The following is a 19,112-nucleotide window of genomic DNA, read 5'->3' on the forward strand; positions in this document are numbered from 1 at the left end:
ACACACACACACACACACACACACACACACAGAGCTGCCTGCCAAAGATGGACCGGGGCGATGGTGAATGTGATCATAAAAAGAAAATGTTCTTGACGTCAGGTTTACTTTCTGCAGCCTTTTCTCGATTTAAGCTCCAACCTGTGTCTAATGTGTGTGTGTGTGTGTGTGTGTGTGTGTGTGTGTGTGTGTGTGTGTGTGTGTGTGTGTGTGTGCTTGTGAATAATGACTTGTGGCATGAATATGCAAAATGTTCAAACAGCAAGGGACCTACATGTGAGTGAGCATGCAGAGAGTAACATGAGGCTTCTTTGCTGGTCTGATTATTTTGTGTTGTTTTGAACATCCTGTATTTGAGTGTTTTTCATGACTGAAGTGGATTTTTGATGGAAATTAAAAAGAGAGGTGAATCAGCAGCAGCATGTGTCTTCTTAATCTGTGAAATGATTTCTTCGATGACGTTTCATCTTCTCGCTACATTTTTAGAAATGATTTTTCAGAACTGTTCATCGCTCTCGAAGAAGAAGAAGAAGAAGAAGAAGAAGAAGAAGAAGAGGAAGAAGAAGAGGAGGAGGAGGAGGAGGAGGAGGAGGAGGAGGAGGAGGAGGAGGAAGAAGAAGAAGAAGAAGAAGAAGAAGAAGAAGAAGAAGAAGAAGAAGAAGAAGAAGAAGAAGAAGAAGAAGAAGAAGAAGAAGAAGAAGAAGAAGAAGAAGAAGAAGAAGAAGAAGAAGAAGAAGAAGAAGAAGAAGAAGAAGAAGAAGAAGAAGAAGAAGAAGAAGAAGAAGAAGAAGAAGAAGAGGGTATGTTGGTGTTCATTCACGTCCACTCAACCAGAACAAATGGGCTTCAGAGAGTGATCGGCGTGGTTGTAAAGTGTACGAGCATCAGGAGGAGAGTCAACATGAGCCGTACATGTTGGAAAGAAAATCATCTTCTCAGCTTTAGCTGCTGTCATCATCACAGGTGGTTTCCAAACAGCAGGCTGGTGGTAAACTGACATCTATAACCCACAACTGTTGACTTATCAAAAGTCTCATTCAAATTCAAATGACTTTAACACCAATAAAAATGTGATTCCATCATTTGAAGCCCTAAATTAAAAGTCAACCAGACTGAAGTTCACCTCTCAGATGAAGATTAAGAAACTTGAAATTCAGACTTCAGGTATTTGACTCTTTTATATGTAAAGGTCAACAAGTTATCCAACAACGAGGTGAAATATCATGAAGAACATCAACCAGCTGTCCTGTACCCTGATTTATAACTGTTACCATTAGCGGCGGCCATCTTGCTTTTTTTTTTAAGCCATAAAGGGCTTCAATTGGACGAGAGGATGGATACCTTATGACACACCTCTAAATGTGTCGATCCCAAGAGGCAACTTCTGCTGTTGAAGAATGAAGCCGATGCTGAGTCGCAAAGAAAGTGCAATTCCTCGTGTGACCACTTGAGGTTGGCTCGAAAAAAAACCTGGAAGTCCCATAAACACCCTGTTTGAAAATGTCCAAATAAACATGTTTAAAGTCTGATACAAAAATATATATATATTCAGCACACACTGATTGTTTTGATTTTATGAAGGATATAAGATAAACACAAATATGGGCGTGACTGATCAAAATCGCCAAATTCAAATGACACAGACGTAAAAAATAAACCAAAATTCACACTCACTTTCCATTTTCCTTCAGTGTAATTTCCCGTGTTTCTCACTTCCACAACTATCAAAGGAAGGAAAAAAAAAACGCAGCTCTCTTGAGAACACAGATTTTATGAATCTACGTTTCAACCCAGAGGCGTGAAGTGTGCAGAACAACATCTCGAACCGCGATAAAGCGTTGACAGCAAAGACATAAAAAGCAGGATTTAGTTAAAACCATACTCTTCAAATTACCCCCCGAAGAAGCTGTTTGTAGTTTAAGTCGTGTTTTTTTTTTTTTTTTTTTTTCCAGACCCCCAGAAGCCTCTTGCAGCTGCCGATTGATTTCCAATATGATCTCATCTCGGAGGTTAACGTGTTTAATTTGAGATTATTTGTCCGAGAACTTTCATATTATATGGTCATAACTTCTAATAAAACCAATTGATTCCTGAAGGCGCCAACACACAACCAATACTAAGTATCTCACTTCTGCCATGATGACACCCAATAACTAAAATCAATATCACTCCTCAAAGTCTTCATTGAACATGGGAACTTTAAGATAAGGCTGCAACAATCACATTTTTTTACCTAAAGTAATTTTTCTATTTACTGTTTTTGTACAAAAAAAAAAAAAAAAAACAGTTACTAGTTGTGTTAGAAAATGTTAGAAAATGGGGGAAAAGAGGCAACACAAAACAAATCAAAGATCCAGGAAGGATTTAAGAAGTCTGCATCGGGGGGTTTTGATTGGGTAATCCCAATGTCTTTGTTGGACCAGATCCCAGTCACCTGTGTTGACTTTCACCAGACACACTCCTTTTTCTTTCATGGCTCAAAGATCAGGCGAGTTCAGGGGATGAAATTTTTATGAATTCCCTCCAATTCCAACGTCAAAAAAAAATGAGAAAAAACTTCTAAGGCAAGAACGAGGACATTTGATTCTGTCTGAAGTTCTCACGTTGTCTCGAGTTTTCTTCACACATACTTCACTAACTCTGTAACAACCGAAACAGCCCTGAGGCTTGGTCGGCTACCATGCAAATGATACCGCCGCAATGAGTCTGAATCAATTGCACATAATCAATGCTCTTGTTGCTTCTCCACTGTGATCTTTTTAAAACAGCAAAACACAAAAACCAGCGTTTAAAAAAAAACCTTCAAGAGCTCAGAAAGGAGCTTTTACATCAGCATATTTTCCAATGTGCCCTTTGATTCAAACAACATGAATGTGCATGAGTGATTCACTGGGCATGATGAAAAAAAAAAAGTCATACCTGTAAGGTCGAGAGGCAGGAAGTGACCGCGTCTCCCTGGATGCCAGCGCGGCTTCTCGGCAATAGGCGGGCCGGTGGTAGCGGAGGTGGCGGTGCTGCTGCTGCTGTTGTTACTACTCCAGCCCAGTGGGGGGCGATCTGAGCCGCAGGGTGATGGGGACGGTGAGGGAGACGGGTCGGTCACAGACCTCAGTCCAAACACCGAGGAGGCGGTTTCATCATCGTAGAGCTGTTTGGACGCCGGCTGGAAGAAGACGACAAAGACAGATTCTTCTATAAATACATTTACATGGTTTTTAGTCTTCGGACTACTCAAAGTGCTTTAATACTGCAGGTCACACCTGCACATTCACACACTGTGTGAACAGTCCATCAGAAGTAACTCATCCCAGTCACACACATTCACTGCGGCTAAAGCAGTGGGAGCAATTCAGGATTGAGCCAAACAACACATCCGGCGTCTTTCATGAGATGCTGCGGACAGAAAATCATTTTGAAAACATCTGAAGTAAGACGAGTCTCCAACTCTGAGAAAAAAACCCAAAACAAAACAACAACAAAAAACGAAACAAACTCTCGAAATTCAATTAAAGCAAAAATCGATACAAGCGAAAAAACCTGGAGGAGACGAGCATCGAGGTCGAGGTCATCCAATCATCTCCTTCAATGAAAATAAATTGTTTTGTCTTCTTTAAAGCTGCCGGAGAAAGGAACAGCGGGGGGGGGGAGTAGATAAGACATGAAGAGGGGAGGAAAGTAAACAGCGTATATCTTATTTTTTTCTCCGTCTTGTTTTTGTTTATGAAAGAGAATTAGGAGACGGCGGCGTGAAGCTTTACACGTTTGTATCCACTGCAGATACAAAACAGAGAAGCACCAGGAAGCGAAACAGGCAGAAAGATTGGCTCCGACCAGGTGAGCCTGCAGGGACAGACGAGTAGCACACGTATTGATGGTTCAAATCCAGGTGTCAACAGGAAGTTGTAATCCCCAGCTTGGAGGCGAATGGCGTCTTATCAGCTGGTCGGCATTAAACTGCAGCCAGAAAGTCAAGTTGTTCAAAAGTAGCTGCAGGAGAACGAGCTCTCCTCCTGCGATGAAGTCCACGTGAGACGAACTGCAAACACGCTGCAGAAATTCAGAGCTGAGTCGTCTCGTGGGGAATCCGCCAAACTCTGATTGAAATTAGCCCGAACGGAGCGAGGGGCATTAACTTAACAGAGCAGTTTAACAGCTTGCTGAAGGGGGAGCGGTGCGCTGATGTAACAGGAAGCGTGCGGCCATCTTGCAGTAAAATCCCCCAGCAGGAGTTCAACAAGCCGCCATAATGGCAACGGGTTCGGGGAAATAAGCTGAGAACCATTAACGAAAACGGAAACAGAGAAGCTGCAAAGTTTCATCCGACCGTTCGGTTTTTATGCTTTTTTAGATTCTTTACGACAGAATAAAGAAAGTCTTTAATATTCATATTTACAACCTCTCTGTTATTCTAAAATCAGCCCATCTGGTTCCAAAGAGCCCGAGCTGACTAACACACAGCTGTTATGTCATCTTTTTTCTATTTCAGATACACGAGTGATATTTCCATCGCGGAGACACTAAACGGTTCGGCATTTATTTATGGAGACCTGCTGAGCGTGTGAAAAAAAAAAAAAAAGGATGATGAGTAATTCTGACACAGCACCAAAGAGTGGGCGGGACTTTCTGCACAATAGTTTCTGGATCATTTCGGAGCTCAGCTGACAAAAGCAAATGAGGCGTTTTTTTTTTTTTGTCACAACACAAAGTGGCGGCTCAAACGACGTTAGCGACAGTGAAATGGTGGAGACGGATCATGTCGGTGCTTTTGCGTTAGCGATCAAAGACGGTAACTGAAGAAACTCTGTCAATGTGCAAAGAATGAAAACTGAAAGTGAGATGATTCAGTCGTCCAAACATTCGGTGAGACGTGTTCATGACCGCGAGCTTTAAGTCATGCTCGCCGGACACCGGACGATTTCTTCGAGCAATCTCAACGTCTCAAAGGCAAAAAGCGCCCTTTTATGCTTTGTAATAGTTTCATGAAGATTTACAGTGACTGCATCCAGCCGAATGTCAGGATGGAAAGTAGAGGAGGAATAAATGTTTGTGGAGGAGAAGTGAGGACACCGAGCGTGGGACGGAGAGGAAGCGGGAGATCGTCGGTGTTGTGACGTCTGTGTTCGAGCGTGCAGGGAGAAAAAGCGAGAAAGATAAGTGAGGTGGACGTGGCTTAGGTGTCAGGGCGTGTGTGTGTGTGTGTGTGTGTGTGTGTGTGTGTGTGTGTGTGTGTGAGACTACAGGAAGGGTGAAATAACAAAAGTGTAAATAGCTCAAATAGTCGTCGATAATCTGGAAGTTTTGTGATATTTGCATTTGGTGAGAAAGGATGCTTAAAATCACACAGGCTTGTGTGCATATTTGTGTGTGTGTGCGTGTGTGTGTGTGTGTGTGTGTGTGTGTGTGTGTGTGTGTGCTTGTTTACCAGGAAGATGAAGTCAGGCCTCTTGTTGTTGACGGAGATTGGCGAGCGGCTGAGCGAAGTGGACGTGTCGTCGGAGCTCTGCGAGGACGGATGCCGGAACGTCTGACCGGTCAGCTTGGTGTCGTACAACTGCTCCTCAAAGTCTGCACGCACACACACACACACACACACACACACACACACACAGAGACAAAAACACAGAGAATGAGCTTTGCATTTAGCATGGACATGGTGCAGCACACACACACTCACAAACACACACCAGAGATCAGATTTGCATGGCTGGGAGCAGAGATCTGGTACGGCTGCTGCTTTGCATCACCCTGCAGTTTTCCCTCCTGTGACTCCGGCTGCAACTTCTGCACAGGAACCTTAAAGGACTCCTTAAGTTTGGAATTAATCCTCCCATGACTTCCTTCTCTCCTTTCCTTCTGTGCTTGTCTTCGAATTTCTTCCTTTCTCGCTGCGCTTTCTTTCTTGTTTTTTGACTTCTCTCTCTGCTTCTTCTTGATATCTGACTATTTCTTCTCTCTTCTCTCTCTGGCTGCTTCGACGACTCTCCCTCAGGCCATTGTAAACAGATTCCTAACCCTCAACCCCACCCCCTTCTTTTATACGCACACACACACACACACACACACACACACACACACACACCCCCTCTCAACCCCTCAGCCATTCCTTTACCCCAAAACACACTGCCGACCCACTCCCCAATCTCCACTCATCCCTAAAGCCCTCCAGCTCACAGACGCGCACACACACACACACACACACACACGCTTGTTCTACAACACTTCTGAGGACAATATCTAACAAATAGGACACCCTGTCCTCTGTTTATCAATGTAATTATAACCCATCAAACAGGCCATTACAGAAATGAGTATTTGCAAAAGTTTACCCACACCCCCTTAAAAATGTCCTCATGAGGTGGAAATTTCACGAGGTCCTCACAAAGATAGAAAAACAAACACATTATAAATCACTTCTGCTGAGCAGTGATATTTTTTTTGCCTTTTAGATTTGTTTGATATTGAAGTTGCAAAAAAAGTAAAAAAAAAAATACTACTTATATACAAGTATCTCAACTCTCTAATTCCTGATCAGACGTCTCAGAATCAATACTCAGAATCAATACTCCTGCTTCTAATCCCAAACCTGATCAAGTCCTGGCTACAAAATTCAAGATATACATGGTCAGGATTTTAAAGAAGTGAGGAACTAATCATTTTAAAACATGTCCTCACAAGGTGTGTAATTAACTTCGGTCCCCAAAAGGCATGAAAACAAACACACACACACACACACACACACACACACACACACACACACATAAATGTGCACACACCCTCCTGCTGTCAGTGTGAGTGAAGCAGCAGCATCACTGAGGTGTAGAGTCTTAACTTGAACTTGCTCTCCAGGAAAATATGGATTCCTTCCTGGTGGCATGCCGTTGCCTGGCAACAGGAAGGGGGGCTTGGCTAGCACCATTTCTAACCAAGCAAACAGTAACTAATGGTAAAGTCTTTGTACGGATGTAGAGTCAGGAAATAAACTATGAGTGAGAGTTTTATAAAAACACCACAAAAACATAAACGTGCTACATTTATCATTAAGGCATCAAAAGACTGATAAAGTGAAATAAACCTCAGGTTAGCTTGTGAAATGTGTTAGCACCAATATAGCTAAATAAGGGAAACACTTGTTTTAATCTCTTGCACACAGTGTCGATCTGAAAGGTTGCATAACTATAGATTCTTGTTTTATTTAAGTAAACATCAGGCTTTCTGGGAGGTTAGTTGTAGATATTGTGTGGATTTGTTGACCCTGAGTCTGGTTAGCTGCTGCTACAGACTCTCTGGGGCTAACTGTAATCACATCAGAAAGAAGCGCAGTTCAATTAATGACAACATGATTATAGTTATGAGGCAGGAAGAATTTCAATCAGGTGCTGCATCGTTTCTCATCGCCATTTTTTTTATTTTTTTTTATTGAGTTTCCTCTCCAGCGCCTCTGCAAAGCTCCACTGTCAACCTGCTCTTTAAACTTCTTGTAAACAAGCAGATACAGCTACACACACACACACACACACACACACACACACACACACACACTAACTGCGCTCTTCCATCCTCCCAGCTCCAACGATGTACAGTGTTTTGCCTCTGTAACAAACATGCTAACTCAACGGGGACACGGTTTTATCTCACCGATACGCTTCCATGAATCTGGACATTTACAGCGAGCCATAACCGAGGCGTAGCCGTCGGTCCTGCTTTGAAAAAGAGTCTTTTTCGTTTGCTGACTCGTTCCCTTTACAAACTACACTTTCTATCCAATATGTAAATATTGTCACAATCAAACACGAGGCTACAAACGGCTAACCCAGGACACGATGAGTGAAGCTTTTTTTCTTCAGTCTTGCTCATCGTTGTGGAGTCGAACGAGACCTGCTAAAAGAATTTGGCTGCAGTTTACTGGACTTCCTTTGACATCTTCACGGTTAAGTTGCAGGGTCATAACATCCACTGTAAGACTCTTTATGCCGTGATAGCCTCTGCTGCCGTCTGGTAAACACATTAAGAGATGTTTACAGAAAGTTTGGAAGGTATCAGAGTTAAGCGAATGAAAAGGCAACGTGGGAGTGTTCAAGAGTCATGAATAGGAATTAATATACAGCAGCAGCAGCAGCATCAGCAGCGCAAAATACAAAAAGATAATGATGTGTTTTTATACAAGGGCAGCCAGTCCGGCCGCCCACACAGTTTGTGCTGCTTTTTAATGGCGTTTGGGATCAGTGCCTTCAGAAGAACCACACAACAGACTCCACACATGTGCCAAACTTTCACAATATTCAGCGCATATTAAAGGATGTACATGGAAGTCACTTGTCCTTTTTTAGCGACCTTATTCAGTGCTCTGAAGGGAACAGAGTTTGAGAAAGGTTTTACAAACTTGTGAATGGGAAAAGAGAAATTAGCCCCTTGTTGCATGAACAGCTGATTTACCACCAGATTCATGAAAAAGACAAAAGGTATTCGTGGAAGGAAGTGAGGGACAATAAGGAGAATAGGAAACAAAAGACATGAGTTGAACAAGCTACAAAATGATTTTACAGTCAAGACTCTGCAAAAGTTTTTGTTGGTTTGACTTCCAATTTCGTGAACTTTTTGCATCCTTATTGTCGTACTTCCATTATTGGACAGTAACTAGGTTTTGATGTAGTCAACTTTATATCTTATATGATTATTTTGGAGCTTTCATGCGAAGAAGATGTGTAATCTGCCGAAGCTTCCCATGGATCTATAGCGCGAGGTTAGCTTCTCCGTGCAGACTCTGGCCAATTTACTCTGATTGGAATTAACGCTCCCATGCAAAAAAAAAACCCAAAACAAAACAAAAACAAATCATGGTCCCATGCAAAAATCCTCTCATTAATACCAATGAGCATCATGCAAGCTCAACCGTGTGTGTAACACTGTTACAATAAGACATGATGGCTGCTGTTGCTTTTAAAACAGGGGTCGTTTTTTAAAAGGTGAATTATTGGATTTTTAATGACTAATAAAGACAAAGTTCTTCTGCATATGATTCAGAGACAATTACATGAAGTTAAAGGCATCATTGTTTGTTATGATGTAAAAAGAGAAAATGTGTTTCTAGTCATTAGTTCTCCAATCAGACCAGTGGACCATTTGAACGCTGACCTGGAAAGACGTTTCAGCTCGTCTGGTCCAAAGTTCATTAATTAATCCACTAATTCTAAAATGTGCAATTGCAGATTTTATGGAATAGTTTCTGAACCCATTATCAAAGAATTATTAACTTTATGATGTCAGAAATAAAGGGTTTTTATAAAGTGAGGAACTATCCCTAGTTCCTTCCAATAAACAAAAAAATAAAAGTTAGGAAATACCCGACACAGTAAACTATAAAACTAGCTAAACTAGCAAAGGGATGAATTGAAAACTTAAGCAAGGAGCTGGTTCAGCCAATCATGTTGAAGTGGTAGTAAAGGGCAAAATGCATAACATTCACATATGTAACATAACCAACATACATAATTTTACCAACTTAATTTGCAGACTCACTCGCACTCAGATCCCGCGGTGGTTTTTCTGACTAAACTTGACCAAAGTGTGACCATCTAACAACAAAAACCTCAGACGTTGTTGTTCAAACATGAACGAGGACATGCAACCTGCCAATTGCTTGAGGTGCTAATTAACCAAAAAGTCTGGTTGGTATCAGCGGGTGGGAACAAAAACTCCTTCACAGCCGCTCATGTCGGAGAACCATTTGGTTTACTGACAACCTGGAAAACCAGATGTTCCCTTACTTCAGTCTGTAATATGTGAAACAATAAACCAATTAGTTACAGCGAAACAAACCAAATGTAAAACTTAAGGTGGAACACCAAAAGGTTCATTCACACCAAATTCTCAGTTTAAAATAAACTTTGGTCGTATCAGTTAATATAAACATGATAAACTGAATTAGACCAATCCAATCCACTTTATTTATATAGCACATTTAAACAACAAAGAAATGTCTACAAAGTGCTGTACATATGATAATAAAAAACTAATTTCCAAGACGATTCCATAAATAAAACAATAAAATCAATAAAAGATGTAGTAAACTAGTAAAATATTTTTTAATATTTTATTTCTAGTTGGTAAGAATCTGCTATGAGAAAACACATTTCTGTGTCTCCATATATTAATAGCTGCATTTAACACCCTTGGTACTTGGGGTTACTGTCCATTTCTGCAGTGTTAAAAATAATTTATTCCAAAGTGCCTGAGTGCTGTTTGGAGAAACAGCTGGATCAGCCAGTTAGCGAAAAAATTAGCAGAAGTGTAGAGTCAGCAAGAGTCTGAAGACATGGCAGCGAAACACAATGAAGACGAAGGAAAGGAAATGTGAGAATGAGGAGAGGAAGTTAGGAGGAAACGGATGAAGATGATGGAGCAAAAATAGGGGACAAATATGTCTTTGGAATTTGCAAGAAGCAGGTGAAGAGAAAGAAGACGGATTTAATTAAATAAATTCAGTGGAAGGGAGATTAAAGAGAAGCATGAAGTACGAGGGGGGAACTTGAAACAAGAGGAAAAGTTTCATGAAAGAACATGAAGAAGGTCAAAAGAGGATAAAAAAAACGCCAAGACGAGGAAACGCAGATTAATAAGAGATGAAAAGACTGAGAAATAACAAAAAAACAAAAAAAGGAAGGGAGAGAGGAGAGAGAGAAAACGGCAGAAGAAGACGATGTAGGCGGAGAAGAAAAGTGGAGCTACAGGAAGGAAAGACGAGGCAGTTAAGGACGAAATGTTGGAGGGGGAGAAGTTCAGATGAAACCAAAAAGAAGACAAAGTGGGCGTAGAAAAAGAAGAAGCGGAGGAATCAGAAAATAACACCGGCGGTAATAGGGGAGGAGATGTTGGCCGTGGCTTCTGAAGTCGGCCGTTTAGAAGATTTAAGCTTTTCTTGTTTCTGCCGCAAAAGTTGTGTTTGAGTATGCCAGGAAATCCCCGTTTTTTTCTGTTTCAAGAAGATCTAATATAAAAAGCTTTAATAACGCCCGATAAATGATTCAAAGAGCAGAAACATTAAAGAGGGAATTGTTTGTGTTTCCATTTTGGCTGCTGAATATCCTCCGGCAAGCAAAATCCTCTTTCGAGCCACATTATTTATTTAAAAAAAACAAAAACAAAAAAAAAAAAAACACCATTTTGGGGAATCTTATTAATTTTTTCGCCAACTGAGACGAGAAGACTAATAGCAGCCGCATGTCTGTGTGTAAAGGAACAGAGTTGGAACCAGCAGGGGAATTAGTTTAGACTGAAAACGAGGAGGGGGAAAATACGCCCACTAGCACCCCTACAGCTCGCTAATTAACACACAGCATCCTGGTTGTTTTATCGAGGCTGCAAAAATGTGAAGTCGTGTTTGTGCAGCGAGCTACACGCAGTAATTAATGGATGCAGATTCGTTTATTTCTTTTGCACGGGAAAACAAAAGATGTAAAACAACAAACATCACCCGAGCTCGTAAGCACCAGAATAACTTGGTCGGTTAAACGTTAATATCTTAGCATTTGAATGCTAAAGTTGTTGAGCTCAAACTGAAACACAGTCGCTGCTCTCCTCGCGCTACAACCCAGATGTAAACGAGCACAGTGAACCTTTGCAGGATTTTAATCCAGAAAAAAAACGAGACACACTTGTATGTAGGATGTGTCGGGTTAAGCCGGCATGTCGCCTGGAACAATGTGCAATCATGTTTAGCTAACGCTAACCTGCGCGGAGGACAGACAGCTAGCAAAAACCAATCTACACGATTTACCTCGAATGATTTTTTTTTTTTTTTTTTGGAGTCTTTTCTGAATAAGACAGCTGGGAACAAATCACAGGCTGTTTCTACTTTAAACCACTTTACATTTCAACGTAAACAGGAAAAACCACACTTATAAACTTACACTGATAAAATAGATTACATCAGACACAGTTTGTTGCATGTTTGTATAAAGTGAAGCATAAATATAGAAGTTAAGATCTCTTGTGACCTGCTATTATATTTGGAAGCAGGAATAGAATCAGGTTTAGTGCGGAGTACTTTTTTTTAATTAAAATAAATATGTGTTGGTGAACATGTGTGTGAAAACAAAAATAGTAATAAAAATAGAGAATTAGAAAAAAAATCAGCGAGTTGTCAAGTGTCAAACTGATTTATCAGAAAAAGATGATAAATTACAAATATATATATTTGCATTATAAGAGGCAGAGCTGAACATTTTTACATCCTTCCAGCTGACACCACATACATTATAATCAAATCTTGTAAAATTCGGAGATAAGACGATCAAATGTTTTGCTCGTTTTCTTTCAGAAGAATTTCAATTTAGGACTCTAACTTTTACTCACATGTAAGATCTGGTAACTTCCTCCACCTGTGCCACGCTTCTCCTCAGCTGATATACAAGAAACACCCCGACAGAGTGATGATGAAGCGAATTAAAACTGCTCCAGTTAAAGTGAAAAGTTTGAAGAAAAAAAAAAACCACACACACACACACACACAATCTGCAGATGTGTCCACTGAGTCCTGAAAGCAGCGCGCTAAAGCAGAAGGTAAACAGTTGTAGATCCACGCTTCAGATAACAGCCGGCTGTGCTGAGTGCAGCTCGGATACACGACTGCAGGGTGGGAAAGGCAGGGAGGGAGGGAGGGAGGGGAGGAGGGAGGCTATTGGTGTGCAGGGTGTAAAGGTATGCCGGTCACTCCCACTGATGCAGAAACACACACACACACACACACACACACACACACAGAGCAGCTTAGCACGACCTACCCCACCCCCTTCCTCTGTCCAGACAAGCTGGCCGAGCACCCATGCATCACTAACCTGTTTATTGTGTGTTTGTGCGTAGGTGTGCATGTCTGTGGTACCCCCCCCCCCCCCCCAAAAAAAAAAAACTCTCCATCCCATGTGCTCTTAAGTGCACAGCCGTGTGTTTTGGTGTGTACAGTGCACTACAGATAAACCCACCCGTCCTTGATAATACGCCCCCCCCCCCCCCAGTCCTGTCAAATTTGGGTCACCCTTTCTCCCCCTGCATGAAGACGAAAAAACAGGGGGGGGGGGCGGGGGCGGAAGTTAACAATACCCCTCTTTCACCGCTCTCACAGCGCTTGTTTGTCTGTGTACGTTACGTGCACGCCGCCTCGGATGCATCAATGTATGTGTGTGTGTGTTTGAGTGCAAACACACACACACACACACACACACACACACACACGTCTTTGTCCTTGTGATTTAGCACGCACAATTGATCAATCCATTAATGGAAAAAAGCAGACGGGTGTTTGTAAGAATGTGTGTACTTTGATGGTCGTGACCTAGAAGGACGGATCTGGCGCTTCGCGGCCTACTTTACGTCGGGTCATTAGAAACCGCCAAGACGGGTTTCTGATCCAATTATGAGGCGCCGTTCGTCAGGAGATCATCAGATCATTCGCAGATGATGACGTGACGTTCGTATGAAACATTTCATGGATTTAAGACGGTTTTTAAATTGTGTTTTTTTTTGCATTCAGGTCTTCAAGGATGACGATCTATTTTTCGTACGAAACCTCAAATCTTCCTATCGCTCCCCGAGTGGTCGAAACCAGAGGTTACTTTTTCTTCTTCCGGTCGAGATGCAGTCTGGTACGATCAACCCAGCTGGACCTGCTGGAGCTGAAACATATTCTTGCTTCCTAACCTGAAAGACCCGGACTTGTCAAACCTGTTCTTTACACTTGACCAAACAACCAGAGAGAGAGAGAGAGGAAATGTCACTGTACAGCTCCTGCAGAGAGATTTCTTCAAGGACGTCTCGTCTCTCCTTCAGATCACGAGCGTCGACTTTTTAAGAAGCCGACAAACAAAGATTATAGGAGGCCATGTTTTCCTCTTACCTGCAGGCTGCTGCTGCTGCTGTCACCTCGGCTCAGCGTTTGATCATTCGTGAGCTTCATCTGAGATTGTGGCAGGTTGGCTTTAAATGCAAAATGTCCTGAGACGATATCATTTAAGAGTCTATCTCACTTCAGCCTGTGTTTGAAACACTTCACTAACGGACCCCGAAAAAGGAAAAAGAAAAGACAGACGGTTCGTCTCGTCTGATTCTCGGGGATGTCGCTCCAAATAAAAAACTTGACGGAGGAGATGGAAGATAGGAAAAAGAGAACGAGAGTGACTTCACTTAGACGATATTTGGTGTTTCAAGCCCAAACAGACGAGTGTTTTATAAAGGTCAGTCAGTTCCAACAGTTCAAACAATGCATGAATCCTCTTTAAAGGGCTCCCTTCACTGTCAAAGGCACTGCTGCGGGCTGGATTCAGTACAACAACAAGGACTCGTTTCAGGCTCTGTGTTCATCAGCCAACTTGGGCCAGAAATGTTAAATGCCTGCCTGAATGAAATCCTGTGTTTATAAATTGAAAATAATTGTGAAAAGCATTTAAATGGACGCGTACACAATTTCTCCAGCAGCAGCAGCAGCAGCCGGTGTGGGTCTTTAAATTCCTTTTAAATGAAAATGAGTTACGAATCAAAAAGGCTTTTTGGTGATTCAGGTCTTAAAATGACAGAAGAAGCCGCTGAGTCTTATTTGATTCGCTTTCCTGTAAAAAAAAAACTAAAAACCTTGCTATGAAGAACTTGCTGAATATTTTGACTGGCGTCTCAGCCAATAGCAGTGGAGGGTGTTAACCCCCCCTGTTGGTCAAATGTTTTAAACCGAATCATGGGAATTTTAAAATCCAAGATCCGAGGGGAAAATGTAGATGATTGGCTAGCATGCGTTGCTATTCCGTTAGCATGCTAGCATTTATCAGTTAGCATTTTATCGACCACCTGCAGACTCGTTGGTCTAATTAACTACTGGAACTTATTACCTCTAAAAGACATTCAGCATGCACTCGGGTTGTAGTACTCGATACTGGTCTTGGTCTTTAGAACGATCTCCAGACCACTTTCTGAACATCTTGAAATCGAAAGCCTTTTGACTCGGTCTTGTCTCGCTCTCGGACTCCAGATTTTAAATTTAGACCGGTCCAATGTGGGCTAATCCAGTGTCCAGTTATTTCCTGGGCTGTTTTTCCACATCATTATTGTGATCTGAATGAAAATACATCTTTTTAAAAGAATAATTAACTTCAATTGATTCATAGTTTGTTTTTTATCCCCCGGTGTGACACGCCCCCATGATGACTTTTCATGGTCTTGGTCCTGACTCGGTCTTGGTCCTGACTCGCCCTTGGTGTTGGTCTCGTTTCTCAGAGCACTCCGGTCTGTCTCGGTCTTGACTACAACGCCACCATGCACCGTGGAAGTCAAAAAGACACTTTCCATAGATCTTTAAATAAACTACCAAAGCGAATGATGACTGCGATAAATCAGGGTCAAACAATTAGAGATCAAATTTGAATTTCCCAAAACCAACCGACATAAAAGTGTCTCGGTTGGGAAGCAGTCCAAAACAAGCTGCCAGCTTCACATCCATTCACTGTGACATCAGTTAAGTAGACTCTAATAAAGTTTGACAGGAGGCCGAAAATAAAGAGAAGTTTAATTACATTCGAAGAGAAGAACGCTCTTAATTAACAGAAAGCACTAAAACAGCAGAATTATAAACTTTGAACAGCTGAATGTTCTCTTGATGCGATGTGCACATTAAAAGAGTCATTTTGTGTGAACACACTGAGAAACCCTGAAGATAAAGTCAGGGAGATAAGTCGAGTTTTGAGGAGGATTTGAAATATAAAGTTATTAAGAACGAATAACACAAACATATTTTCTTTTGATTGATGGAGTGAAAAAAAAAAGCTGCAGTAAATCCTGCCAGATAGCGCAGTAAATGTGTCTGCAGAGCCGGAGAAACCTTCATTAATATGCAGGCTGGAGCATCAGGAAATAAGTGAGCTGCAAATCTACCTATTGTAAATCTGCTGTTTCTCATCCACGTGTCTGCCAACAACGGAGAACCAAGCCGAGGTCGATGTATGCCGCTACCGTACGAAACGCCTTCCTGTTTTAATATTTAAAAACTGAACACGTTTTGACCAGTGGTGATTCGAGAGTCTGTCGCGGTCCTGGGATAAAGGGGAATTTCGTGACCCTCCCAGCAGCGTTCAGCAGGGCGATGAGAGCGACTGCTGTCAGATGGGTCCCCATCAGAGAAGTCAGCCCTCTGGGGCCCCCTACTGGGCTGGGGCCCCAAGCAGTCGCCTGCTGACAAGCAGCGGCCTGCATTTGACTCAAAAAAAAAAAAAAAAAAAAGGTGCAGATATCATTGATTAAATAAAAGTCAATGTTTAGGACGTTCTGAGCTTTTTGCACCCAATAATCTAAAATAATTGTGAAAAGTGAAATTAATTTGGTCAACTATTCACACTCAACACTATTCACTGTAATTAGCAGCGATAGACTGTCGGGTTGGGAACAGGAGGCGTCACCAGTTCAATTCCCAGAGCGGACCTAAATATGGAAGTTGGTCTGGTAGCTGGAGAGGTGACAGATCACTTCCTGAGCACTGCCGAGGCGCCCTTTGGGCAAGGCACCGAACCCCCCTCCCAAAGCCTGCGGTCAGTCGAGTTAAATGAAACGCTCGACTTCCACTCCAGTAAATAACGGGGGTCTTCCTGAACAGAACTGCCCACTGGAGAGTTTTTACTGATAACTGGATACTGGACCTTCGAGGATCTTTTTCTGGAGTCTGAATGTTCGTATAAGACGGTTATTAGGTTGCGATTCTCTGATCTGTTAACAGAACAACAAGATGGAGGACGCTGGGGACAAACTGGATTTGTTTTTTTTTCCCATCCATTTTTAAGGTAATGAGCTGCTTCACTGCAACTCTCAACTTTGAAAGATTTCTGATGCTGCATCAGCTCATCAGAGACAACAATCAACTCCAGTGAGGAATCAGAAGTAGTGACGCTGACCCCTGAGTCACTTTTATTTATCCAGGTAGTCAAGCAGGAAGAACTGATTGTCTTAGAACACGTTCTTCCTACTGCACACACTTTTTTTTAAGTGAAAGCAAAGAGAAACAACATATTTAGTCATTTAGTACTGAAGGACTTGTTGATTGAAAGGGTCAAAACTACAGGGGGGGGGGGGACTCATTATAATTAAAGACTTGCAGATTAGAGCAAACCTGCTCATTAGAGAAAATGTCGCTCATCAGGAAGCTAATCACAAACACAGTCCATCATCGACAACTTCCCTGTGTTTGGATTTCTGCGTTACCCGCTTAGCAGCAACAGTGGAGCAAATCACGAAGATCTCACTGTGGGGTGGAGGGGGGCTGGGGGGGGCAGTGAGGGGGGCTGGGGGGCAGTGAGGGGGGGGGGTTTGAATCTCAGCTGAAAACGCAGCCGATCCGTCTAACAGCGAGCACGACAGCCTGCTTCATAAATATGGAGGACAGAGTGTGAGGAGAGGAGGGCATGAATATTTAACCACGCTGAGGCCAGAGGAGGCCGACGCTGGAGAGGACGGACACAGAGAGAGAGAGAGAGAGAGAGAGAGAGAGAGAGAGAGAGGCGCTACAGCTGGGTGCTACGCTGTTATATAACACACACACACACACACACACACACACACACAAAGTGACAAAAATGACGAAGAGATGACAAGAAAGATGAATGGACGCAGCAAACACGCGCTCGCCCACGCTGCCTTTCATTTATCTTATTTTTAACAAACACAAGATGCCAGCGTGTCTCCGACAATAACTGCGGCTTAATATAAAAAAAAAAAATGAAGACGTGGCCGTGTGGGAGGAGAGAAAGATGCGAGGAGGTTCACCGACTGGAGACGTGGAGAAGCTAAAGTCTCACGCCGTTTCACGAGGTAAGAGAAACGATCAATACGTTTATCAGGTTCAAGACAACACGTCTTTATCGCCATGTTGGATCAACAAGTGGTGACAAAGGGATTATAAATAAAGGAAATAACTGGATACTGGATTGAGTTAGAAATCAGAGAGAGAGAGAGAGAGAGAGAGATTCAAACTGCAGGTATAAATACGTATGAAGTACAGACGGGGAAAAGGAAGCCCATAATCACAAACTATAAAGATCCGCTGTAAAAAAAAAATTAAAGTTATAAAAGTTGAGAATGGAGAAGGGGTAATATTAAATACGTTTATTCTTCTCATGACTCCTTTTCAGACTTCTTAAACCGTTTAAATAAATATATTAAAATATCATTTTTTTTCATTTTATTGGCAAAAAAAATTTAGTTATTATTCTTCTTTATTATTATTTATAATTAATATAACGAACCTGATCCACCAACTTATATAGTATAGCCTCCGTACATGAAGTTCATTCTCTAACCACTAGGCTACCGCCCCCCCCCCCCCCTTTATATCTATTTATTTTCATTTTTCAACAAGTTCTAAGAAAAGACCAAAAGCTGAGATAAATCCATCCCTCTGCTTCCTCGTGTTTCCTGATATAGCGTTTCAACTTCTCCTTCAGACAAGAAACTCCTTTTATGTCCAGAGACGATACAGAAATATCTGCACTACATCCATAACATGACGCTGCAGTGGACAGACCGCGCGTACCGCTACAGAGCGCCGTAAAGTGACAGTGATACAGACGTCCACTTTTAGCGCTATTTCCAGCGATTTTCTTTCTTTTTTTTCCTCCATCTTTTCTGAAATATCGAATGTCATGTAAATATTATCACGAACAGCTCCAAACATTTACACTGCTGAAAATGTCTAGAGATTTTCCGGAGGGCTGTCCCTGAAATCTTTCTGATCCGCTCGCTGCAGGAAGTTGGGTCATTGGGTCAATACGAATACAACTTTATATATATATATATATATATATACACATATACACATGTTTTTTTTTTTTTTACAAATACGACTTTTTGTTCGACCCTTTGCAAACATGCTTCATACCTGAGTCTTATAATGACTTCTCAAAGCCCCCGTGACGACGTCCACAAACGTCTCGTTTACTGTCAACCACACGCCGTTCACTTTTCCCGCTCAGAGCAGAAAAGAAACGAGGGAACATTTGACTTTAAGACGCTGAAATTCTTCTTTTAAAAAAAAAAAGACTCATTAAATAGATCATGAAAACAGTTGACAGTAAATCACACAGGACGACTGA

The 19,112-nt window shown here is 41.9% G+C and overlaps 1 protein-coding gene across 4 annotated transcripts in view; it reads right to left on the bottom strand.

Moving 5' to 3' along the window:
* nhsl2 (NHS-like 2) overlaps positions 1-19,112 on the bottom strand; it is a 102,643-nt gene that overhangs the window by 12,665 nt on the left and 70,866 nt on the right. For all 4 annotated transcript variants that reach the window (XM_079371975.1, XM_079371976.1, XM_079371977.1 and 1 more), the window contains 2 exons: positions 5,423-5,565; positions 2,920-3,163 (listed from right to left, as the gene is read on the bottom strand). In XM_079371975.1, coding sequence (XP_079228101.1) covers positions 2,920-3,163; positions 5,423-5,565 — 387 coding nt within the window. The remainder of the gene's footprint in view (positions 1-2,919; positions 3,164-5,422; positions 5,566-19,112) is intronic.

The sequence above is a fragment of the Symphodus melops genome, assembly GCF_947650265.1.
Source record: "Symphodus melops genome assembly, chromosome: 20".
Classification (NCBI taxonomy): domain Eukaryota; kingdom Metazoa; phylum Chordata; class Actinopteri; order Labriformes; family Labridae; genus Symphodus; species Symphodus melops.